At 38.4% G+C, this 26,033-nt stretch overlaps 1 protein-coding gene across 13 annotated transcripts in view; it reads left to right on the top strand.

Annotated features, from left to right (window-relative positions):
• The window catches only part of chd9 (chromodomain helicase DNA binding protein 9), a 269,727-nt gene that overhangs the window by 185,704 nt on the left and 57,990 nt on the right, over positions 1-26,033 (top strand). For all 13 annotated transcript variants that reach the window (XM_059992850.1, XM_059992857.1, XM_059992852.1 and 10 more), the window contains 6 exons: positions 290-533; positions 4,558-4,734; positions 5,655-5,798; positions 7,391-7,646; positions 9,885-10,095; positions 22,231-22,426. In XM_059992850.1, the coding sequence (XP_059848833.1) occupies positions 290-533; positions 4,558-4,734; positions 5,655-5,798; positions 7,391-7,646; positions 9,885-10,095; positions 22,231-22,426 (1,228 nt within the window). The remainder of the gene's footprint in view (positions 1-289; positions 534-4,557; positions 4,735-5,654; positions 5,799-7,390; positions 7,647-9,884; positions 10,096-22,230; positions 22,427-26,033) is intronic.

Below are 26,033 nucleotides of genomic sequence, written 5' to 3'. Positions count from 1 at the left end.
ATCTTTCATTGATCATGTTATAGTTACTATTCTATAGATTTGCTGAGTTTTCTATATTCAAATAAATTGTTATTTGAGTACATTCACACAAGTTATAAATTAGTGTTGTTTTCAATTCGGCATAATTTGCAATCACTTTAAGTACAAAATCCAGATTGTAACTTCACAGGGAACTGTAATTTTTTCCTCCTTGATTTTGCTTATTCTGGAAAGATTCTGAAAAGTTTTATAAAATGTAAAATATGCTATGTTTTAGTACCTGTAATAAACAACGATTTCTCAATTCCAGGCAAAACTGCATTCTTGCTGATGAAATGGGTTTAGGCAAGACAATCCAATCTATTACATTCCTTGATGAAATCTCTCTGACGGGCTTGAATGGTCCTTTCCTTATCATTGCGCCTTTGTCTACAATTGCAAACTGGGAAAGAGAATTTCGCACATGGACAGACCTGAACGTCATTGTTTATCATGGCAGTATGATCAGTAGACAAATGATTCAGCAGTATGAAATGTACTTCCGGGACTCAGAGGTACAATCTTTTCATTAAAATATCAGCTGAACTTAAACTGACTAGACACTCACACAATTTTTTCATTGAATTTTGTTTAGCTTGGATGGTTTTCTTTAATTATTCATCATCTTTGGAATTACTTCAGTGTTTTTAAACATGGACTGTTCTTTAAACACTGATATTGAACTTTTAAAAATTGTTCATCCTTTCTAATATTCAGTGGTCAAATGAAGACAATGCTGAAAATGTAGCTTTTCACATCTCACTGGTGTGTTTTTGTGCACCTGAGCTTACCCCAAATTCTTCTTAGTTTTGACCCAGTGTCAGACCAACCTAAACAATAATGGAAAGTCTAGTTCATTGGTCCAGGCAGTTTGATGTGATAGCTGAACTCATTTTAAGAGGTGCTTTTTTTTTAACAAACAATCTGATGTACGTTATTGAAAAATCAGAAAAGTAACTTGCAGATACTGGAAATCTGAGATAAAATCAGGTTAGGCAGTGTCTGTGGAAAGACCAAACACAATTAGCATTTTAGGCTGTTTCCATTCTTAGAGTTGTGTTAAAAAGGTCATTGACCTGAAATGTTAACTGTTTCTCTATGCAGACACTGTGTGGATTGAGTATTTCCTGATCTGCATTGTGGTCTCAGTTGCAGATGTTGACGCTTGCTCTTTTTATACTGTCGTTTATAAAGATACATCCTAACCTAAGCATTTAACTCTTCCTGAACTGCCCTCACACAAGCAGGTTCCTTAGCACTGGAAACGAAGTGCAATACACAGGCCAACTTAGTGAATTGTTACTGTTTCAGATTAGAACGCTATCAGAGTGCTTAAGGAGATAATGCACGCCATCTTCAAACTGTCACCACTATGAAAATCAGTGGAAATCACACATCTGCCAAAGCAGTTCTTTTCCTCCTAAGAATGGTGCTTGATGTTGAATACTTGTTCATTGGACTGATAAAATTGTCTGTATCACATTGATATGCCCACCAGCTACAGGAGTGAACAACAAGCAACCATTCTGAGCATGTTGAAGTTAAATAGAGCTGCTTTGTAACTGACTGAAGGAATGAAATATTACAGTAATACGACAAGGAAAGAGGCCTTTGGCTCATTAATTCCACATAGACTGTCAGGCATCCATCTACACTAATCCCATTCTTTTCTCTCACATCCAAGTTATCTCATCCCTATCATTCTCATGACGTCCCTCTGCACTAGGGGCGATTTACAGTTGTCAATTAGCCTGTTTGACATTAATGTGCATCCTAATTAGCCTCCATCTGCAATAGTCATGTATTGTTTCAGACTTTCCCACAAGACTATGATAATTCAAATAATTGACAGCATCATTGACAGTACAGTTTTTATGTTGGAAATAGATTAAAGGTTGCTGCAGAAGTCCAGCAGTTTTCAGTTTTTTTTTGGTCACTTAATATTTTTGCATTGCAGTTAAAACCATAAAACAAAGAGGCAGAATTAAACCACTCAGTCCATCGAGTGTCCGCCATTCGATCATGGTTGATTTATTTCCCCTCTCAACCCTATCTCCTGCTCTCTTCCCATAACCAGATGCCACTAATGTGTAGGCAAGATAGAAAAGGCACGTTGCCAACTACATGGTATGTACAACCCGAGTGATTAGGAAAATGACTGCATCTCCTCTATCAATCAGATTGAAGAAATTTTTTTTTAGAAATAAAAGCACAAAAATAGTAAATCTGGTGTGTAATTAAAATAGAAGTAATAAAATATGCAAAGATAGATTGATAGAGAGATGAAAGTTTATCAATTTGTTATCTTAATATAACTTCCAACTATTACAACCAGAGGGTCAGATGGAAACCTCTTGATTTTTCTGTTTAATTGCCCAGTTGACAAAATTTCATCATCATTAAGTGGGCAGCTACAACAGAAAACCAGTGAGCTTACACGGTGATTTTTAAACTTTATTTTAAAGTCATTTCTTCGGCATCAAACATTGTGGCATTTTGGCATGAATTTGAACATGTGCCATCATTTCTCACCTGCCATTTTAATAGCAGTTTTTGGGCTTGTAACCTCTGGAACTTCATTAGCCTGATTAATAGGTTGTCCACCTTAGATGACTGAAATGAACCTCATCCCAGTGTAGTAACTAGAAGAATAAACCACTATGTCACTGATTCAGTGACAGTCTCCCTCAGAGTTGCTACACGGCCATCATGGAAGGAGGCCAAGGACCGAAAGCACCTTTTGTTGTCCAAGCTTGTGGATTCTAAGTTGGAAATTTATCCTGTGTTATGGTAGAACATAAACAAAGATTCAAAAATACTTCATGGGCCAGGTGTGAAATTCATGCCCAGTATGTTAATTTGGTTCCATTCTCTAGGAATTAATCATTTTTATTTTGAATTGTGTTTCAACACCCCCCCCCCCCATACGCAAGAAGGATGTTGAAAATCTGAGACACCTCTTTGTTTAACTTTGGTGCTTGCTCATTTTGTTTCAAACTATTATACAGTCAATTTTATTAATACATCTATTGAGGATTCTTGCCCAACTATATAAATTTTGTTAATTGTTGTAAACCTAGTTGCGGATCTGGTCCTTTGCACATAGTTCAAAGATTAGTTGCCCCTTGCTGAAAGTCCACAACTTAAAAAAAACATTCATTGTAGAGTTATGATAACAGTGGTCGAACCAGAAGATGAGGAAATATAAAAGGAGTTTTACTGTATAGCTGATTCACACTTCTAGCTCACAATGGAAAGGTTCTGTTATTCATCGATTATTAATAATTTAAAAACCAAAATCACAAATATGAGAGTATTTAAGGTCTTTGCCATCAGAACTTGTGCGGATGGAAAAATATGTAAATAAAAATGAGCATTTTGTAGTTTTACCATTGGAATTGAAGCTGTAGTGTAATAACATGTGATACCAGTGCCTGGTAGTTCATACAAAGGCTTTAAAGCTACAACTCAAAGATAAACAGAAAATGCTAGCATTCAGCAAGGCAGGTAGCAGCTGTGGGGTAGGGAACAGGGTAAAGCAGGGCTTCCTAACCTGGGGTCCGTGGACCCCTCAGCTAATGGTAGGGGTGTATGGCATGAGAAAAAGATTGTGAACTCCTGGATCCTCCTTCCCTGATTTGGAAACTTGTGTGCCACAATGAGGTACGTTGGCTGGAGTCAGGCCTTTATTCTTTGGCTCCTGGTAGGGACACCCATGTCAAATAGGTCAGAGGTTAGAGGTCAGACTAAGAGTGGTCCACCAGTCCTCCAGGTTCAGGGGTTCAGCTCAGAGCTAACAACCCTGTTATGGAAACAGCAACAGAATCCTTCTACATTTGAACGGCCAAGGACAGGCAGATGGAGGACCTTCTTTGCTGTCCTAAGTCCCACCGGTGTAAGGGGCAATAAATACCCCTGGAGTAAAGATTACAGGTTGAAGACCTTCTATCAGAACTGTGATGAGAGAAAACAAGTTAGTTGTATTCTGCAGAGAGGGATAGAGGAAGAATGATTGGAAAAAATAGAATATTATTTTGAACAGGGAAGGCTTAGATTGCTATGTCAGAGGCTATTTAGTTAACAGGTCAATGAGGAAATTAGAGTGACAATCAAAAGGCACAGTTAAAGCTGTGAAATGTGACTCAGAACCATAGGAAGTATCCAGCAAATCATACGGTGTAAATGAAAAGAGGACAAAAAGCAGTTAATGTCGGCGATAATCAACAGGAGTAGGACAGTTCTGACATTAACAGAGCCGGCAATTTCCTGCAATTGTTAAATTCAATTAATGTTTTCTTTTGAAGTTGTATTTTCTTTGCTGCCCATTTAATAGAATTCTCCAAAAACTCTACATTTGCCTCACACCTTTTTTTTAAAGAGCTTACTGTAGCTTATCCTTTCTTGAGGAGAGGGATATAATTTAAATGACCACTTTGATTTCAATTACAGCTTCACCAAACTTGTAAAGGAGAACAGTTTTAGTGTGAAAACAGGATGTAGGTTTCTTAATTATAAAAAAATTTTGCTTTCAATCCCTAGGGCCGGATCCTTCGGGGTACTTACAGATTTAATGCCATGATAACTACTTTTGAGATGATCCTGGGTGGCTGTCCGGAGCTGAACGTAATTGAGTGGCGTTGTGTGATCATTGATGAAGCTCACAGACTGAAAAATAAAAACTGCAAACTACTGGAAGGACTGAAACTCATGAATCTGGTGTGTTTATAAAATTAGGTGAAAAGCTGTAGCATATTATTTAATATAATTGAGGATGGATGTTACAGTTGAAATCCAGTTAAAATAAACTTGATCCTGGTCTAGACCCTGTGCAATTTAGTTTATTCCTGTGATGTTTTATAATTATTTTGTTTTTCTTTCTGCTGATTATTGAACAAGCAGTTGAATTAACGTAATAAATGACATCAATGGCATCAGTGCCTTTTGTAGCTAGTACTGTGATTAAGACATTCAAGTAGTTCCTTACAATTCCCATGAATAGTTTATTAGTATTAGCATTTTAAAGATAATAGTTAGACGCATAAAAGGAACTGTATGTTTTCGTTAGATCACTGCTACTGCCACTCCACAATTCTTTTGGTGATAGAATCAGTTTGGGTAATTGGACTATTAATGTCACGAGTAATGGGATGCAGAAAGCAGCTTTTGTTTGTGTGACTTCCAATCAGATCATTCCAGGCATAAGTACATCAAGAACAGGTTGCAGAGTATAGTATTACATCTGCAAAGAATGTACAGTGCAGGGAGACAAATAAAGGGCAGGACTAAGGTGAGGCAAACTGAGAGATCAGTTGTCTATCTTTGTCATGTAAAGTGGCTATTCAAGAGTTTATTTAGGTCATTAGCTTTGAATGCATTATTGTGATAACAGAAGAACTAAAATAATAGTCCCTTTCTTTAGCAAATAACTCCTTTGATTAGGATTGTACTCATTAAGTCAATGTGTCAAAGACCAAAAGTATTAAATTTTGGAGAAGGCCCTTCATATTCCTTCTCAGTGGATTTCTTCTGAATTTCTACTCTAAATCAAAAGGAAAGGGGTAGCTAGATTGATTTTTCTCTACATATGACTTAAGAAACTTGAATGATAAAGTACAAACCCATCTATTTCAACCTAGGAACATAAGGTGCTTCTGACAGGAACCCCATTACAGAACACAGTGGAGGAACTATTCAGCTTGCTTCACTTCCTGGAGCCTCAACGTTTCTCATCAGAAAACACATTCATGCAGGAATTTGGAGATCTAAAGAGTGAAGCACAGGTAGAAGAAAAATGACTTGTTTTTTAAATTATATTTAAATTGTGATGTATATTTAAATTTACAATAATTCTGATGCTGATTAATAGCAGTGAACTAGTTTAAAAATAGATATCAGCATTGATGGAGAGAGAAATAGAGCTAATGGTCCAGGTTAACAAGTGAAGCCAGAAACATGCTCCCTAGATCTCGATTCTCCAACTAAATGAAACAGCCCCTGGGTGTCTGCTCTGTCAGTTGCTTTCGGAATCTGTGTCTCTGTGTGATCAGTTGTCAGTCTGTAAATTCCAGTGGGTGCAGGTTTATCATCTTCAGTTGTTCTTCATTGAACAAGATCCTTATCTGAGGGATTACTGCATTGTCCTGATTCCAATGCCAGAATGTCATTCCTCAGATACGGAGATGAAAGCTGCATGTTGTATTCCTAGTGCGATCTCACCAAAACAAATTCACCAATACTACTCTCCCTGTTTCAAAACCTTAATGATAAAGGCCAGCTGACATCTTGCTTTCTGATAGCTTGTTGTACTTGCATCCCACTGCTTTGTTAGAAAATTTTATCAACTTCCCTGCATTGCCAGACCACCGTTTTTGAAACATACCCTCTAGATTTGACTTGCATGCTTGGATTTGTAAGACAGCAAAATAAACTCCCTTTATGACTCAGTCTGTAAGCATTACCAGACCAGAGACACAGACTTATCACAAATATCATGAAGTAATGTAATATAAAACTTAAATTTGTATCCCACATTAAGCAGAGTGAGTGACAATAACATAAATAATTCATCATACCGGAACAAATCTCTTAAAAATTTATTGCACAGGCAGTTCATTGATGGGCAAGAGGGATGGAAAGAGGTTACTTCACTCGTTTACTAGAATCAAACTGGAGAAGCAGTCCTCTTTCAGAATTAGCTGCTACATTAAGAAGATCCGTATGTCTCCCAAATTTCTGTCCCCAGTCATCAACGTGTCTGAGTGCTCTTCAAGTACCTTTGATACCATTGCATGCCTCTCAGGTGGTAGCATGTATCCATCCCAGTCCATGCAATGAATAGAAGACAAACATGACCAAATGTATGATTTAGTATGTATTGCTATCATGTTTGCTGTGGTGTGCTGGGGCAGCAGGCTGAGGGTAGCAGACAGCAACAGAATCAACAAACTCATTCTTCCGGCTTGTGATGTTGTGGGGGTGGAACTGAACTCTCTGACGGTGGTGTCTGAAAAGAGGATGCTGTCCAAGTTGCATGCCATCTTGGACAATGTCTCCCATCCACTCCATAACGTGCTGGTTAGGCACAGGAGTACATTCAGCCAGAGACTCATTCCACTGAGATGCAACACTGAGCGTCATAGGAAGTCATTCCTGCCTGTGGCCATTAAACTTTACAACTCCTCCCTCGGTGTGTCAGACACCCTGAGCCAATAGGCTGGTCCTGGACTTATTTCCACTTGGCATAATTTACCTATTATTATTTAATTTTTATGGTTTTATGTTGCTATATTTCTACACTATTCTTGTTGGTGCAACTGTTACAAAACCCAATTTCCCTCGGGATCAATAAAGTATGTCTGTCTGTTCTTTCTAGGTGCAAAAGCTTCAGGCAATATTAAAGCCCATGATGCTGCGGCGTTTAAAGGAGGATGTGGAGAAGAAGCTGGCTCCTAAAGAGGAGACTATCATTGAAGTAGAACTAACTAATATTCAAAAGAAATATTATCGTGCAATCCTGGAAAGAAACTTTACTTTTCTATCCAAAGGAGCTGGACAGGCAAATGTGCCAAATCTCGTAAATACAATGATGGAGCTCAGAAAGTGCTGTAATCACCCCTACCTTATAAAAGGTAATTATCTGACTACCTCCCTGAAACAATTGCTTTAATTAATGTTCCTACACAATAGAAAATGCTAGGTCTTATTACTCTTGTTAATTTAACAGAAACATTTTCCCTTAAGGAGCTTCAAATATAATTTCCCTGAATCCCAGCCAGTTACTGTCAACATGTTACTACCATAATATAGTGCCATAAAATGCTTTGTCATTTTGAAAGTGAATGTCTTCTTATTGCCAGTCTAATCTTTGCCCATTTAATCTCTAAAATGGCACTAAGTTGCATTATAAGTTGATTTGGCAATGAGCAAGTATTTATTTCTCTGTGCGATAAACATTAGAAAATTAAAGCTGTTTTGTTTAGTTCCTCAGGCAGGATTTTATATGTGCCTGGAATAAACATTGAGAAGGGGATAGAAATCCAGGATACAAAGAAGAGAAAATCTGCAGATGCTGGAAATCCAAGCAGCACACAGAAAATGTTGGAGGGACTCAGCAGGCCAGGCAGCATCGAAGGAAATGAGTAAACAGTTGACGTTTTGGACCAAGACCCTTCATCAAGACTGATGAAAGGTCGACTGTTGGCACTTTTCCATTGATGCTACCTGGCCTGCTGAGTTCCTCCAGCATTTTGTGTGTGTTGCTTAGATTTCCAAGAAATGTGTTTTATCTAATTTGAAGATGGAGTATTTTCACTTTTGCTCTTGGCATTGAAAATATTCAATTGGCAGTGAAAATGTTCTATTTTTACATTTCTGTAGAAAATCTTAATTGGTTTGCTTTTCTCTGAATATTGGGGCACTCTTAGATTGATACAAATCTGACAGTGTATCTCTTGCAGAGGCATTGAAAGGAATCAATAACTGAGTTTAAAGAAAGCCAATTTATCAAAGCTCATTATGATATCTTAATTTATAGCTCAACAGCCAAGCTTGGCTTTCTAACCTTTCTTTTACCAAACATTTTTAAGAGGTATTTCAAACAATGATTTTGAGTGGCCTTTTTTGGGGTGCAGTGGAATCCTTTTAATTGGGACACAACAGGACTAGTATATTTTGGCCCAATTAGCCAAAATTTCATGAAAATATTTTTTAAAATGATAAACTAGCATTTAACTGAGTAACAAATTATGTATTTAAATGGAATACACAACAAATTATGATAGTGCCAATATTACTGCAGTACTATAAAACTGTGGATTAGTTCCTAATAGTTATTGACAGAGGAATTCATACAGGGTACACTTTCATTTTTTTTTACTGTAAATGAACAAGGATCAGTGCAGACATCTGGTACAGATAATGGACTGCCTATTGTTGCCTTCCTGAATAAAGCAGTGTCAAAAATCACTGCTTTTTAATTCAGAATTGGTCGGCCTTAATGAATAGCATAACGCAAGCATATGCAACTGACGCTAGTTTGAAACTGTTAAGCCACAGTCTCCTGTCCCAGTTAAGCAGTATAGAGTCCCAAATAAGCAAAGGAAATCCCGGTTATTTTCTCGATTAGTTTTTTGATCTTGAAGAGTTGTTTCAAATAATTGGTTACCACAATTAACCAATGCCCAATTAACTGAAGTCCACTGTACTTCATTTGAAATGTTGTATATTGGAGTTGTTGAGGGAGAAAAATTGGGAAATAATTTTTGATAGGTCATTTTGCCTCTTGTGAATTCCAAAAATACTTAAAATTATTGCACAGACATGCTTCTATCAGAAGTATGGATTTCCTAACATTGTTCAAATAAAGTTTGCAGGATGTTTTCAGAAAATCATAGAAAGTACAATATAGAAGGACTTAACTGACACGTATGCATGTGCCTCATTCTCATCCAGTCTGTGTTCTCAAAGAACCAAAAAACATCATCTTTGATTAAATTAAAAATTCTCATGACAATAGAGCTATTCCATTCTGTGAAGTGTTTTATTTGTTGGGCATAATAATTTAATTAGTAGGATAACTTTTTAATCTAAATCCAGAGTGATATTAAAATCTGATATTTGAATGTTTAGCCTTAGAAACCTTCTCCAGTCCACTTGAGCTGACCTAATCAGCTATAAATTAGAGTCATGGAGTCATACAATTTGTCCATGCTAACTGTGATTTAGTCCAGAGCCCTCTAACCTTCTCCTATGCATATGAATTGCAAGAAATAAGATATTTATTTAATTAGATATTAAATTAATATTTATTTGATTGAAATGAATAGTTTTTTATCCACTAGTGTCATAAATGTTCCCTTTGATGCCAGGTGCTGAAGAAAAGATACTTGGAGAGTTCAGAGAGATCCATAATCCAACTGTTCCACATTTTCATCTACAAGCAATGATCCAGTCAGCTGGTAAACTGGTCTTAATAGACAAGCTGCTTCCAAAGATGAAAGCAGGGGGTCACAAAGTTCTTATCTTCTCTCAGATGGTGCGGTGCTTAGATATACTTGAGGACTATCTTATTCAAAAGAGGTATGGGTTTTTGTGTAAACTTTTCTTAAAATAAAGAAGTTGCATTCATTTACATAATTGAAATTACGTGGTGTTATATTACTTGTTTGTTTTAATTACCAACTTAATACATTTAAAAGCCTTGTGTGAGTCTTGTTAACCATGCACTTTTGCTACTTGTTGGAATTCTGGTCACACAGTTCTGCTAGTGTCACGTGTGAATCTGTCCAAAAGCAGTGATCTTTGTCACTGATAGTTGGTGAGAAATAAGCAGGAAGACAATTTACTGCAAGAGCAAATGTGGTTTCAGGATTCAGGTTTGAAGATGGCAGAAATGGCCAACAGTGAAAATAAAATGATTTCACTACTTAAGCAAGTTAAGAACTATAAAATGGAATTGATGTTTGACCCTGATTAAAGCTACATGGGAGATTGAAATGTTGGCTGCTTGCTGTCTTATTGCTGGGGGGCCACTCTTCTGTCATAGAGGGGAGACTGCCTTTTTACCGTCAGTGAGATTGCTCTGCTATGGAGAGGGAGAATGTTGCCCAGGTTTTCTGTGTTTTGGATGTGGACTTTGGACTGTGGATTTTTTTTTTGTATTCCATATTTTTACCCAATCTTTCTTGGGTTTTTTTGTGTATGGGGGAGGGGGATTTGGGGGTCAATGTGCCTGTTCTGTTTTTGTTCATTTTTTGTGGGCGGTGAGAAGGGATTTGGGGGTTGATGACTGTGCTGCCGTTCCTTTCTTTCTTGGTTTCATGGGTATCTGAAGAAGAAGAGTTTCAGAGTTGTATACTTTGATAATAAATGAACCTTTGAATTTGAAGGTGTCTTCTAGTTTAAGATGATGTTACTGAGTTGTGTGACAGCTTACTAGTAGATCAGAAGGCAAGAAATATAACCAAAAACATTACTAATAACTTCATTTCTGAAGAAAATTGTGGTCAACTATAACCACAAACAATGAAGGAGGAAATGGAGGCGAAGATGATTTGAAGAATGAGCCATACTGGTGTACCACAAAGCTGGAACACAGCAAATTCAAGATGTTTGCAAATGGAGCTGGTATCGCTGTCAGTATCGGAGTGAACAATTTGGAGAGGAGTCGATGCAGAAGAGTTTTGTTACCTGTCCACCTAACCAGGGTGCGAGGTTGGATTGCTCCGAGCAGTGAGCCAGTTTGGTGAAATCGAGAACAGCATCATGCAGTGCTGGGGCCTGGGTCCTAGAGTGTGGCACTACTTGATACTCAGACAATTTAAACTCCGGTCCAGATAGACTGGTATGCCCGAGTGTGGAGGTGAGGGTTGGACTGATAGTGTTCGCTCTCCCGCAGTGCTCATTCCTCTCTCCAGTGGCTGCTGTCGCTGCGAGTTTCATGACGCTTTTGCTGTGCTATATAATGAACTTGAGATCGAGGCTTGGGCCTAATACTTCACCTGCTCCAGGGAGTGGATCTAAGCACTCAAATCGGTTCAGAATGCTGTCGTTTGCATCTATTATTTGCATGCGTGTTTTTTCCCTCTTTCTCTGCACAGTGGTTATGGTCTTTTTTTAATTGGGAATCTTCAGGTTTCTTTATTTGTGGCTGTCTGCAAGCAAGCAAATCTCAAGGTGTATAATTCATACATTTGATATAAATGCACTTTGACTTATTGGTCATCTTGAATGTTGCAACGAAAATGAAGATTTGGATGATGCAATCGTTGATAATGTATGAAGACAGTCCATTATCTGCACTAGATGTGCTGATTTTGTTCATTTATAGTCAATGAAAGAACAATCTGTACACTCTGTAGATAACTATTAGGAACATATTCACAGATTTATAGTACTCTGTCACAATTGGTAGCATTTTAAATTGCTCTGTATTTCATTTAAATACAATGGATTTCAATAAATTGAGACACATGGTGACCAGTACATTTTGGCCCAATTAAGAGGCTGTTTCAATTAGCCAGTTTCATGGAAATAGTTAAAGGAGTAAAGAAGCAAACTGAGTAACAAATTATGTATTTGAATGAAATACAGAATAAATTAACAATATCAAGTGAAGTCAAGTGGTTTACTGTCATTTAACCATAACCATATAATGGATATAGAAACGAGGCAACTTCTCTCCAAACCAGGGTGTAAGGCACAGTAGTACACTTATCACACAATAATTTATTAAGTTAAGGATAAAACCTACAGATGAATCACGCACAAATGACAGACTTAAGTATATTAATATTAAACATTTTAAAATGTGGAACAGATTAACCAGTGACACTTTGAATGCAATGCGGCAGTGAGTTCAGAAGCCTAATGGCCCGGGGGAAGGAACTGTTTCTCATCATGACTGTTCTTGTTTTTGTATGTATTGTAGTCTCCTGCCTGATGGTAGAAAGTCAAAGAGGATGCTTTGATAGATGGTAGGGAGACCACTATGAACCTCTCAGCTGTCAGGATGCTCTCAGTGGTACTCCCATAAAACTATAAAACTGTGTATTTGTTCCTAATAGTTATTGGCAGAGAAATTCATCGGGTGTACACTACTGAGTTTTTTTGAATGACTGTAAATGAACAAAATCAGTGCAGACACCTAGTACACAAGTCCTGGATATCTAGGACTGCCTTCCTACAATGCTTCAGTGATTACATCCTCCAAATCTTCATTTTCATTATAACCTTTGAATTCTTCACAGTTCCAAAATCGTTGAAGTAGTGAAATAGTTTCATTTTCACTCCCAGCCGTTTCTGGCATCTCCAAGCCTGAATGCTTGAAACCACAGTGAGTAAAATGGTCTGGAATTGTCGTGCTGTTTATTTCTTGCCAACTATCAGTGACAAAAATCATTGCTTTTGAATATAAACTCGCCACTGACACTATTTGAAAACTATTCTCTGAACATAATTTGTTACTCAGTTTGTCTTTTTTTACACCTTTACAACTATTTCCATAAAACTTTGGCTAATTGGGGCAGCTGCTTAAGTAAGCCTTCATGTAGTGATCCTGATGTGTCCCAATTAACCGGAATCCAAGGATGGGGATGATTTGAAAGTAAGTGCAGCTTGTTGTTTATTTATTGAGCATTCTACTCAATGTACTTTGAAATTTCCAGAATTTGAACTGAAAAAATAGCACGGTTAGCATAGCAACTCTTATTTCATTTTGAAAATCTACACTGTTCCTGATGTTGCAGTTTAGGAATATTTAATATTATGAACACTGCTATGTTTGCATGTGACTTTTCATGCGACTTATGGCTGTTTGTCGAGGTAATCTACTGACTTTTTGTTGGTCATTTAATAACCAGGAGGAGATCCTGCACTTTTCCCAAGAAAGTAGTCAAATTCCATAGGAAATATGATGTGAACGTTCTTGTGAGTAATTAATTAGGAACAAATTGTAAGAACTAAAGAGCTTCCTCATGTGCTGTAATCTTTCCCAGATGCTAAGGAAGTACTGTCAAGCACAAAGTTCAGCTTCTGGACTATTTCTGAAATTCTGCACTTTCTTTAGTCTTTGAAGTTCCTTTAATTTTAGTGGCAAAAGAGCAACTTTGATTGAAAATTATGTTATGGCGATGATATGTGAAAAATTTGTAGCTTTTGAGTCTCAGCTTCTTACTTTAATTTAAAGCAGTTAACTATTATCTTATATGCTAAGTTATCTTGAAGTCCAAATAAAGTATCTTTATCCTAACCAAAAGGTTTGGCTTGAAAAACCTAATAATGTAGACTTCAGAGTGCAAAAAAAGACTCAGAAGATCAAAAATTAAAACACTCTCTAGAGGGCAAGGTGTTTTACATCTCCTGATTTTTATCTTCTCAGTTTGCATCTATTTTAACTTAAAGCAGTCTAACTTTAGCTAAGAAGCTACATTGCAACAAAATGTCAGGACACTGAATTCTTAAATTCTTTTTTTCTCGGATCTGTTTCAGCTGACATTTAATTTCTTAATCCATTTTTTTGTCAAGTTCTGTGAGCAATTGGGAATGAACGTTGATTACTCCCAGGATGGAATAATAGCTTTCCAGCATTTCTTGAGGCAGATTGCATGGATGGCATTGAATTGGACGTCCTTTTAATCCTTTTTCTCCTTTTGCCCGACGGCGGCCCCCTAGGCCTGAGTCGACGTAGTAGTAGTTCTTTTAATCTTTATCCACCACCTTAACTGATAGGGGTATGGAGGGCCATGATCCTGATGCAGGCCAATTGGAGTAGACAGTTTCAATGGTTTCAGAATGACTGGACCGAAGGGCCTGTTTCTGTGCAGTACTTCTCTATGACTCTATAAGCATTTGGTAGAAAAGCAAACATTGTACCAAAGCTTTGAAAAGCAGTTTATAATTAATTGTTGTTTTCTTATTGTACGAGAACAATTTCTGCTCACTTGGAATAATAGAGTCATAAGTATACTGTTTATAAACATGGAGTTTCACACAAAATAATTATTCACTCACTATCCAAATTCAGGATACAACTGAAGTTGACTGCGTATAACCAATTATATGAAATTTTCTTCATCATTGCATTCCTGGTAGCATAAAACAGTATTTTTAACATTTTCTGAGCTTTGATTTACAATAAATCTGTCACATTACTTCCTGCACCTGGTATTTGCTATTCCCCAGACACCCTTGAGAGCAGTCAAGCAAAATCTTGTCCTTGACCTCAAAGTAAGCTGACACAAAGATTGAGTGATCTTTGAGACAAAATTCTCCCTTCTGATATTGGTTGTTATCAGAGGTCAGCTTTAGAAGATAGCTGAAATCTAAAAAATATTCACAGAAAGTGAACTAGGATTTACAAACACAATGTTTAGAAAATATTTTACCAAGTGGAATACATATTGGCAGGTTCATGTGCTATTATGGTAAAAGTGGAAACGTCATGGTTATGAGTAAAATTTTTAATTTGTTGCATAACATTGTGAAATATTAATGTCAAAGATTACATTCTACCCATATAAAACAATCATTTCTGGCCATATACTTAGCCTTAGCAGGCATTTTTAAAACTCTCAGACTTCATGCAAGAAAGTCATTTTTTTCAGGGTATATTTTACCAGGACATGTTTGTAAGTGCCTGGAGTTACTGTCAGTTCAAATTTATCTCCTTTGATTTCAGTACAAATGACTACAAAACAGTGCAATCCTTGGAGAAAGGCTGCATCACTGAACAACATTGATTTCTGGGTTAAATCCCTTTTGAAGTTTGTGTCAGCTTCACTGGCAATGGCATATGCCAAGAGTTACAATCTTGAGTTTGCACCACCGTTTGACCAACTTTAAGGACAAACATAAACATTGTCAACCAGCTGAATTATAAGGAAGTTTTACTTGAACTGACATCGTGCCCACGAGTATAAATAATTGTTTTAGGATTGTTTTAGGAAAAGAAAACAGGATAAGAATCATGATCAAAGTAAAACTTCTTTTAATCTCCTGTTAACTGATTGGGGAATCCAGCTGTTTGTATGATCCTATTGCTTCACTGCCGATTCATAACATAGTTGTTTTTCATGGATAATTAAATAAGTTATGAGCTGTGTAGATCTTTTGGTGTAATAATGGAACAAACTGAGAAAGAGTCATCTTAAAAATGCAAGATGTTCACACTGTACTGTGAGTCTAGGTACATACAAACAGATATCCTTAGTACAAAACAAAACCTTGGTGGGAAAATAAATTAATTGTTTACAGCAAGTCTGATGCTGTCATATTGAAATCAGTTGATTGAATTGGTTGTGCTCCTCATGGTGGGAAAGACAAGCTTAGACATTGAGCTGGCTAGTTTTTCCTCATGTGTATTTTCAAGCTGCCTGTGCTTCAAGCATAATATTGTCATATCTGAAGATTTAGTGCTCATTCGTGTTAGACTATTTCAAGGAAATAACATCCTGGCTTTGACCTGGGTTTTCCATTCTCGGAATAGTTTGGAGGTTAAGTCATGAGATTGTCACTTTAACTATTCAAATATCACTCTTCTGCATATAAGGTTCTTCTCACTATTTGGCTGCACAAAGAAGAGGGATTTTCAGAGCCTTTGGGAAACACAAATTTGCGCCTGGTGATGACAGGCCTTAGCGGTCTATTGTAACAAGGCCTGCTACATGTTTGATCTAGGATTTAACCCTAGTCACCATAGTTCAGGATCGTTCCTGGATGTTTGAAAGGTTTTTCAATCAGCTGTATGTCAGTGCAGAAAGAATTGATTGTTGACTTAAGAAGACAGTTACAGCAATGTTGCTTGTTAAAGGAGCAATCAAATTTGAGTCACAATTGGATTTATGACTGATTTGCTCTGTAAGAATGAAGGATATCGTTCACTGGAGGCCCGGCAAACAAGGCTGACCCTGAGCATCCAGAAATAAATTTTCTTTGGACTTTAGGTCCTTGTACAGCAGGCGTACAAGCAGAGACATCAGTAAACTGGAATAGCATTGCCAGGGACCATGGTCTACCATGCTACCTTCATCCTTCATTGCTCCTTGATCTTTTCACACCTTGGAGCTGACCTACTGACGAGCTGCTTGGAGATGAAACGACACTCTGGCCAGGTAATAACTATGTAGGACACAACCAGTGGGGCCGAGAATGTTTATTACACACAGTTTCAGTGTTGAGTAAGCCATCAACATGTCAAATATTCATTTCAGATATGTCAGTGTGCTTGGAGACACTTGATATCACAATTGCTGTGCTCTGAAATGTACAGCAGCAGGGGTTGAACGTGTAAGATTTAGATTGGTTACCTGTTAGAATGGTTCTAATAGAAGGTCTGCAACTTCAAATGTTGGTGTTGCGTGTTACCAGCTGAGTGCCTCCAACAATTTCTGTTCATTCCAGATTTTCAGCATTCCTGGGTTGTAGACCTTGATTGAGGACATGCATGTCCTCATTTGGTGCTCATAACAGCCAGCCAGTTCTGTGTTCGGGCACGAGAACATCATTGTCAGTGTCACCCCACTCATGCAAGAGACGGACTCCTCCATCTCTGCAAGAGTACCCAGTGCAGCTCGGGTATCCCAACTGTCACCATTGTTCTTCACTCTGCACATGCATTAGCAAGTGTTTGTACAGTCCTGCAGTGTCAGACTTTACGGTTACTGGAAAAGCCTGTTTCCGGCATCTGCTTCTGATCCTTAGAGCAGTTGAGTCACCAGGTGAAGACCTAGCTACCTCTCTTTACTTGAGTCCAACAAGGTGCAAGTAGCAGAACCGGAAGACAGTAGGCATGAGGTCTTGATGACTTGGCATCAGTGAGCATCCTGCTGCCGAGAATCATATGCGACAGGTGACGATCCTGAGGGTGGGTAAGGACATGAAGTACAACTGTTAGGGTAAGAGTAACTAAGGTTATCATTAGGTACGTGATTACTTCTCACTCTGCTGTCGATGGGGCAACTCTCTCTCTCTGTCCTGGTCCATCATGGCTTTCACCACAAGCGATGGAGGGGAATGGTGGGGGAGGGAGGTGAGGAAGCAGACATGAGAATTTCTCACCATTACTGTGATACGAAGAGTGTGCATGCATACATGCCTAAGAGAATTAGTAGTTTAAATATGACCGTTTTTCTCTTAAAATGGTTCTAACTTGACCTCTTTCTGGGAAAATAATTACACCTGAACTATTGACCCCATTAACTGTGAGAAGGCCAAGCTTGTAATCAATTCACTATGCTGTGGGAAATGTATAGTTGGTAGATATTAAATTTGAATCTGATGGTTGTGCACAATTATGATGGGATATTTAATCAGAAATCAGCGATTAATTATAGCTTAGTGATGCCCTGTTGTGGTAATTATAAAACTTTAATCATAGCAGGAAGTCAAAAAACCACAAGTTGCCTTGAATTTATGATCCTGGTCACAATAGGCGAACATACGTAGAATAGAAAGAAGCATTCTTGTTTCCAATTAATATTTGAAACTTGTTTGCCTATTTACTTGTTTCCCTTCTGTAAATTGTGATTTCTAATCAATTATTTATTGCTAACTGTTAGTTTAGATGCTCACTTGGAAGGAGTTTTATTTTCCTCCAAGACAGTGGGGGCAGGATGGATGTAGTGTATGCCTCAAGCTTAAAAAAGCAATCTCATGTTGTTTAAAAACCAAATCGGCAGACAAGTAATGTTCAGCTGGTGCCTCTGCATTGTGACAACATAAAGAGAATCATTCTTTTAAAATGGAACTGTGTGCATGTTGTATGCATAGGCTCACAGCATTTTCTGTTTATGACAACATTTGGGTGAAGTTCTTGGGGTAAATGTTTTTAAGAAGAAGGTTGTCAGTTCAATGATGTGTACTGTATAATCTGCTTCAGCAAAATGACCTTGCGACTCTTTCACAAGTGCAGATACATAGCAATTTCGTGTCATATTTTGTACTGCCACAGAAACTACCCATAGGGTAATCATATTAAAACCTAATGCATTATAAAATGCTCCCTCAAACAATTTTTAGATAATCTTAAACTGTAATAGAATCAAATAACATTTGTAGGCTCTGCACAAAGATACATTTAGCATGCTATGAGCATTTTCCGTTTTATATTAGTACTGAAGTTGCAGTGTAAAAATTAGGCTGGTGATATCTGACTTGGGAGGAGATGAACGTTAACTTTCTGTAGGAGCCATGCATTTGTTCTCTATCTCTACTGTGTTCTGTGTTACGCGTTAATTATGGTAACTAGTTACATGAGTGGGGACGTGGTAAAACTGAAGGGAATAAGTCGCGTATCCTTGCTTTGTTCATCGCAATTTGTAGTAGCAGACCAGTGAATGTATCTTTTGATGACTGCTCAATTACCCTTCACTTGCACTTGGGTACTTTTACGTTTCTTCGCTTCAAGTTTAGATGTTAGCTAGTTGTTAATAAAGGATCGAATGCATATGCTTGACTTTTGGAGCAATCATTGTTGGAGTGAGGGCTCGTCGTGCAAGTAGATCAAATCTGTAGTGTCACCAGCAGCAGTAATTGTTTTGGTTTTGGTTTAGTTTGGCCGCTACATCTTCCTTGGGTGGAGGTGGGAAAACAACAGTTAAATTATCTTTGTATCGTCCTTAGATTATCTTTCCCATTATGGCTGTAGTCACTGGCAGGGCACTGAATTAATTTAAATGTTATGTACTTTTCAAACACTTACAGAGCTTAATGAGGGCAAAGGGCTGAACAGAAAATAAAAGTTTTTAACTGACAGCAAAATTCTGATGAACTCCATGAACTGTTGCTCAACCATTCAGAAATCATGATGGTTTTGCACTTGGCTCACGCGGTGTTGCTATTTCTGTTCCAGAAGGCTCTGATTCCTGATCACTCTTCTATTCGTCTCGAGCCCAGCTCCATGCTGTCTTTAAACCTACCTGTTCTATTGGCTGTTCTCATTCAAAGCTTCCCTGAAAAGCTGCTGTGCAATATCATGTCAAAAAAGTGAATTAAAAGTGCAATAAAGTATCAATAACTTGATGTCAGTTCAGCACTAGTCAGGTCATGAGCATGCAGAGCTTTGCTGTTTAAAACCTATTTCCCAAGTTCCTACACACCAGTTAATTGGACTTCAGTGATGGGGGGCGGGGGGAGGTTGTAATTAATGAGGCAATTCTGAGGGTGAGCATGAGATTTTCATTTAGAAAAGCAGGTATGAGTTGAAGTGTGTTGCCCTTCATTCCAGGAAAGCAGGTATAGAATTGGCTCAGTGACAGGAAGCAAAGGGTCAGGATTGATGAATGTTTTTTTTATGATTGGAAGAGAGTTACTGTTGATGGTCCACAGAGCTTAGTCCTTTTTCCATAGCTTTTTGTAATCTTTGTCAGTGATTTAAGTTAGAATGTAGGGACATATGCCAAAAACATTTACCAGAAGTACAAAAATTGGCAGTGTGGTTGTCAGCGAGGTGGAAATCTTTAGACTGCATATGAAGAGGTGGATCGGAGGAAGATATAGATGAACTGGTCATTTTGGCAGTAAAGTGTGGAATGGAATTTTAATCCATTGAAGTGTTTGATTGTGGATTTGGGGAGGGACAGCAAGGAAAGAGACCAATAAACTTCAGGAGGTGTAGAGGAACAGGAAGATATTGCCAACCACCAGAGAGCCATAAACATCGTAGGACACATTAATGTGGTTAACAAGACATACAAAGGCTTTTTCTTATTAGCCTGGGCACTTTATGTGTAAGAAGATTATGCTAGGGCTGCATATAATGCCTGTTAGGTCACAGCTTGAATAGTGTAGACAGTTCATGTCATCAGAGGAAAAATGTGATTGTACTAGACAGGATACAGAGGAGATGGCTGAGGATGTCAGAAATATGCAAGATTTGTAAATGAGGATAAATCAGTCAACTAGAATTGTTTTTGGAGGAGATGGCGGGCACACTCACTTGGGTGTCTGTGATTTACAGTAGGTAAAGTAGTTTTAAAGTTTTTTTTAGAAGTATGACTGTCATCTGAGCACAGTCTTCAGGGATTAATACTCATCATTTAGGTATTGGTTGGGGGCGAATATTGGTCAAAATAATGAGGGGAAATACCCCGACTTTCAAAATATTACACTGGAATCTTGGGTCCAGTTGAGGGCAGGTGCTGCTGAATGCCTCATCTAAAAGGTGGCACCTTCTCATTCAGAACTAACTTAGAATGTCAGTCTAAACTTTGTCCTGTTCCACCAACTTCAGCATCAGTTTCTGGTGCAAAAGTGTTACCAAATGAGCTCAAGTATCTTCCATTGTGTTTGTTTACTGATTGGATTTGAATCCCATTAAAACCATTACGTTGTCAGTATTAGATGCATCATGTTTCTAATATTTAAGAAATCCGGTCTTAGCATCTGTATTTTTTCCCTTTTAGCTGTAAGGTGTTTCAGTATACACAGGTGGAGCACAAGACACATCTGAATGTTTATGTGAATAAAGTCAGCATCATACAGCACAGAAATATGATTTGTTTCTCTGGTTAGAGAACTAGATGAGGTGCTTCAGCAACAGAACGCCGTGTCGGTTAACAAAAAGGATTTCAGGCTTGTCGAGTCTACTGTGAGATGGCTAATAAAACCAGTACAAAGCAAAAGCATAACAAGTTAATGGATGAGAAAGAAAAAAATGGAAATTAGCAAATGTTGTAGTTCATCTGTTGGAGAATTACATAGATGGAACTTGAACCCATTTTTCCTCACTAACATTCATCCCTTCTGATGTCGTGAAACAGTGTTATTGTCACGTCCTACTGTGCTTTGATCTATGGATAATGATTGTTTTATCTTGTCTATCACCTGGTAAGACTGAAGATTTGGACAAGTGAAAAATAATCATTTATACAATGACAATACCCACTGGCACTATTATTCCTGAATTCAATTTGAAGCCACGTGGGTTGAATAAATTGCCAGATTTGTCTGCATTACAGTACAGACCTCACACTTGTGACAGCCTGACTGGTGCACCCCCTCGCTGGTCATGCCACCTTTATCATTTTTTGTTACAAGTCCATGAATTAGTTGATTTAGTGCTCTGTCACCAAAGAATTGCCTGTGTTTGATTTTTGACCATCATCACAAGCAAACTATTTTGATGGGTAAAAGTTAAGAGTTTATCAGCAGCAGGGGAGATTGGTGAATGATTTTACTCTAGGGATGACTCTACTATATTAACACTTACAACGTCTGTGGAGGGCAGATGAAGATTTCCAAGTAGAGTCATTGATTCTTACGTATAAACTTGTAACCCTTGTTGACATCCAGAGCACTATGATTGATAGAAAAAAAAGGCTGAGTTCTAGCAACAGGTTGTGTAATGCTTCTGTTGCTCTCCATTCTGTTCATGTCCACGTGAACGCTCCTGCACCACTGCTTTGTGTTCACAGCCTCTTTTATCAGCTTATGTAAAAGCCCCTTTGTTATTCATAATGCACTGAAACATGAAGTTTTGTGCCTAACCTCTTTAACTTCCATTTATTTTGATTTGGAGGCTCAGCTACATCTGAAATGTCACTGTTCTAAATCACTTGTGTCGCTGATGACAGTTTTTACAATTGTTCTCAAAGACACTACATATTCAATGTTGACAATTGTAAGCATAGTGTAAATAATTTGCTTTAAAAGTAAACCATTGCTGTGTAAATGTTAATAAAGTATGGGAGATAATTGTCTGTAACATTGTATTTGCAGGTACCCGTATGAGCGCATTGACGGGAGAGTTCGGGGAAACCTGCGACAAGCAGCAATTGACCGATTTAGCAAGCCTGACTCTGATCGTTTTGTGTTCTTACTGTGCACGAGAGCTGGAGGTTTAGGAATAAACCTCACTGCAGCAGACACGTGTATCATTTTTGATTCAGACTGGAATCCTCAGAATGATCTTCAGGTAAGTAAAACTTGAACTGGAATTTGGGTGTGGATTGAGTTTATCAATAGGCTGTTGGGGTAATGAATTGCAACTTATTGATTGTAAAATGTGTACTTTTTCTTACCTAGTTATATTGAACAATTACAAAATAAAATTTTGTAATTAAAAATCCCCATCAATCTACCTCCTGGCACTTGCCCCGATCAGTGGCAAAAGTGCTGCACCTACCCATTCACCTCCTCTCTTACCTCCACTCAGGGAACCAAATAGTCCTTTCTGGTGAGGCAACACTTCAACTGCATATCCGTTGGGGTCGTCTACTGTATCTGGTGTTCCCAATGTGGTTGCATCTACATTGGTGAGACCCGGTGTGAATTGGTGAATGCTTTGTCAAGCACCTTCACTCCATCTGCAACAAGCAGGGTTTTCCGGTGGCCAACCATTTCAATTCTGATTCCAGTCCCCAATCTCACTCTGACATGATGGTCCATGGCCTCCTCTTCTGCCACAATGAGGCCATCAGGTTGGAGGAGTTACACTTTATATTCCGAATAATTAGACTCCAACCCGATACAGCAAATACCAATTTCTCCAGCTTACGGTAATTTTATTCCCTCTTCTTCATTTCCCCACTCTGGCCTCCCTCTTACCCGTTCTCTGAACCTGCCTATCATTTCCCCTTGTGTCTCTCCACCTTCCCTTTCTCCTATGGTCCGTTCTTCTTGGCTATCAGGATTTCCTCTTCTCCAGCCCTTTATCCTTTTCCACCTACCACTTACTTCATCCCCCGCACCCACCTGGCTTCACCTATCACCTTCCAGCTCCTACAACCACCTTAGTCTGGCATCTTGCCCCTTCCTTTCCAATCCTGATAAAGAGCTTTGACTCAAAACGTTGGCTGTTTATTAATTTCCATAGATGCTACTTGACTTTCTGGAGTTCATCCAGCATTTTGTGTATATTGCTCTGGATTAATAATAACAAAAAACTTTCACAATTCTTCTGAACTCCAGCAAGTAAAAGCCCAGAGTCATCAAACGCTCCTTGTACATTAACCCTTTCCCTCCTGGAATTATTCTCATGAATCTCCAATACCAGCCCAAAACTGCTCAATACTCCAAATGAAGTCTGACCAATCCCTTATAAAGCCTTGGCATTACATTCTTGCTTTTATATTCTAACTCTCTCAAAATGAATGCTAACATTACATCTGCCTGCCTTACTATCATCAAGTTAACCTTCAGGGAATCCTCTGCAAGAACTCCCAAGTTCCTTTGCACCTCTGAAATTTGAATTTTCTCCCCTTTTAGAAAACAGTCTGCACCTTTATTCCTTATGCCAAAGTGCATGTCCATACACTTCCCTACACTATATTCCATCTGCCACTTCTTTGCACATTCTCACAATCTATCCAAGTCCTTCTGCAGACTCCCTGCTTCCTCAACACTACTTGCCCCTCCACCTATCTTTTTATCATCCGCAAGCCTGGTCACAAAGCCATCAATTCCATCATCAAAATCATGGAAACCAGCCAGTAGAGCAGTGGCATCATCGCCGGACTTCGGAAGCGAAGGCTCCCAAGTTCAAACCCAGTTGGCCCCCCCTCCCCCGGCACGCTTTCCATACGTGCTGGTTTGAGCGTTAAGCTAGCCACTCGGCCTCATAAAAACAAGGGTCATGTCAGGAACGTTCATACAGTGACCCGGTTAATCGGAAAGGGAGACCAGTCCTGACACAGCACCAGACAAGAATGGCTGACTGTCTGGTGTGACAAATTATGAAAATGAAATTAAAATCATTGTCATACAATGTGAAAAGAAGTGGTCCCGATACCAACCCCTGTGGAACACCAATAGTGACTGGAAACCAACCAGAATAGGCCCCCTTTATTCCCACTCCTTGTCTCCTAGTAGTCAGCCACTTATCTTGTTAAGCAGCCTCGTGTACGGCACCTTGTCAAAGGCCTTTTGAAAGTTCAAGTAAACCACACCCACTGACTCTCCTTTTGTCTATCGCCTTTGCCTTATTGTTGTAAGTGCTCTCTTCATTATTGTGAAATAATAAATCTGGATTTTTTTTTAGCTTATAATGAGCTGTGGGCTAGAAATATTATTATATCAAAACAAGACAAAACAAAAGGTTCCATGAGGGTTAGAGTGAGAGAAAACAGGTTTTATTCACCCTGCCCGTCCCCCCCAGATTTTTAGTCTGAGTGCAGAATGACAGGGAATGGGAAAAAAAACTCACAGTTTGCTTAACTGATGCCCCTTTTCAGACCAAAGGGCCCGTTTCTCCAGGCTACTGTTATTTATTCTGAAACACTGACTACTACACAGGGAGGAGGCTAACTTCGTCACTATGAAACCATATTCCAGGTGTGGCTGACTCCCATACCTGTACTTGGGATTTTAATTGAATCACAACAGAATTTTGATCATCAGGAGCAAGCCATTCAGTTTTTTGGTTCTGGCTCTACATTTGCTAACATCATGGTGATGTGAATCTCAACTCTGTTAATGTGCCTTGACATCCTACTATTAGTTCCCCTTATCTTAAAAATAATCTATTGATATCAGTCTGGAAAGGTCATTGCAGACCAGATTCCATCCCAGTTAAATGTGATTAAGTACTTCCTGATTTCATTGTTGAAATTTCTTTAATCTGGATCACTCATCCAGAGGAAATGTTTTGTCCATATTTATTCATTGCAAATCTCAATCACTACAATTAGATCATCTCTCAGCTTTCAACCTCAAAGAATAGCAAGCTGCGTCTTATGGAATTTTTTTTTAAAAAGAACATCTTGTCTTTGTTTTATTTGTGTCACAAAACCCACTCCGACACCGTCATACAACACAAAGGATAATGCTTGAGCTCAACTTATCATGTGATCACCAAATTAAACAACATGTATAAAGAAGAGCATAAATTTTTAACTGACACCATTGGCCTGTTCATGTATACAAGTTGATATTGGCTTTGCTTAGATTGGACTGAACTATATTGCCTTCTACTGTGAAACAGAATAAATGTGAAAATACACCACATGGTTGAAGTTATCAGAAGGTACTTATCCCATTAGGTCAACCAATGTCAAGGCAATATAAAGTTGAGAGCAGGTTTTGATTTTCGTAACTCAGTAAATCAAAACTATATTAATTCTGGTACCATAGAGTGAAGAGCCTGTATTCATCCCTTGGAAGGTTCAAAGTAAATTTATTATCAAGGTACATGTATGTCACCATATACAACCCTGAGATTCATTTTCTTTCAGGCATACACAGTAAATCCAAGAAACATAATAAAATCAATAAAAGACTGCACCCAACAGGGCGGACAACCAACCAATGAGCAAACTGTGTAAATACAAAAGAGAAAGTAATAAACAAGTAAATAAATAAATAAGCAACAAGTGTTGAGAATGTGAGATGATGAGTCCTTGAAACTGAGTCCATTGGTTGTGGGAACAATTCAGTGATGGGGACAGTGAAGTTATCCCACTTATTCAAGAACCTGGTGGTTAAGAGGTAATAACTGTTTCTGAACCTGCTGCTGTGAGCCCTGAGGCTTCTGTAACACCTTCCTGATGGCAGCAGCGAGAAAAGAACATGTCCTGGGTGGTGGA

This window comes from Hypanus sabinus, chromosome 17 (genome assembly GCF_030144855.1).
Source record: "Hypanus sabinus isolate sHypSab1 chromosome 17, sHypSab1.hap1, whole genome shotgun sequence".
Lineage (NCBI taxonomy): Eukaryota > Metazoa > Chordata > Chondrichthyes > Myliobatiformes > Dasyatidae > Hypanus > Hypanus sabinus.
Note: the sequence above shows the minus strand (reverse complement) of the source record. Positions and strands in the feature narration are given on the sequence as shown.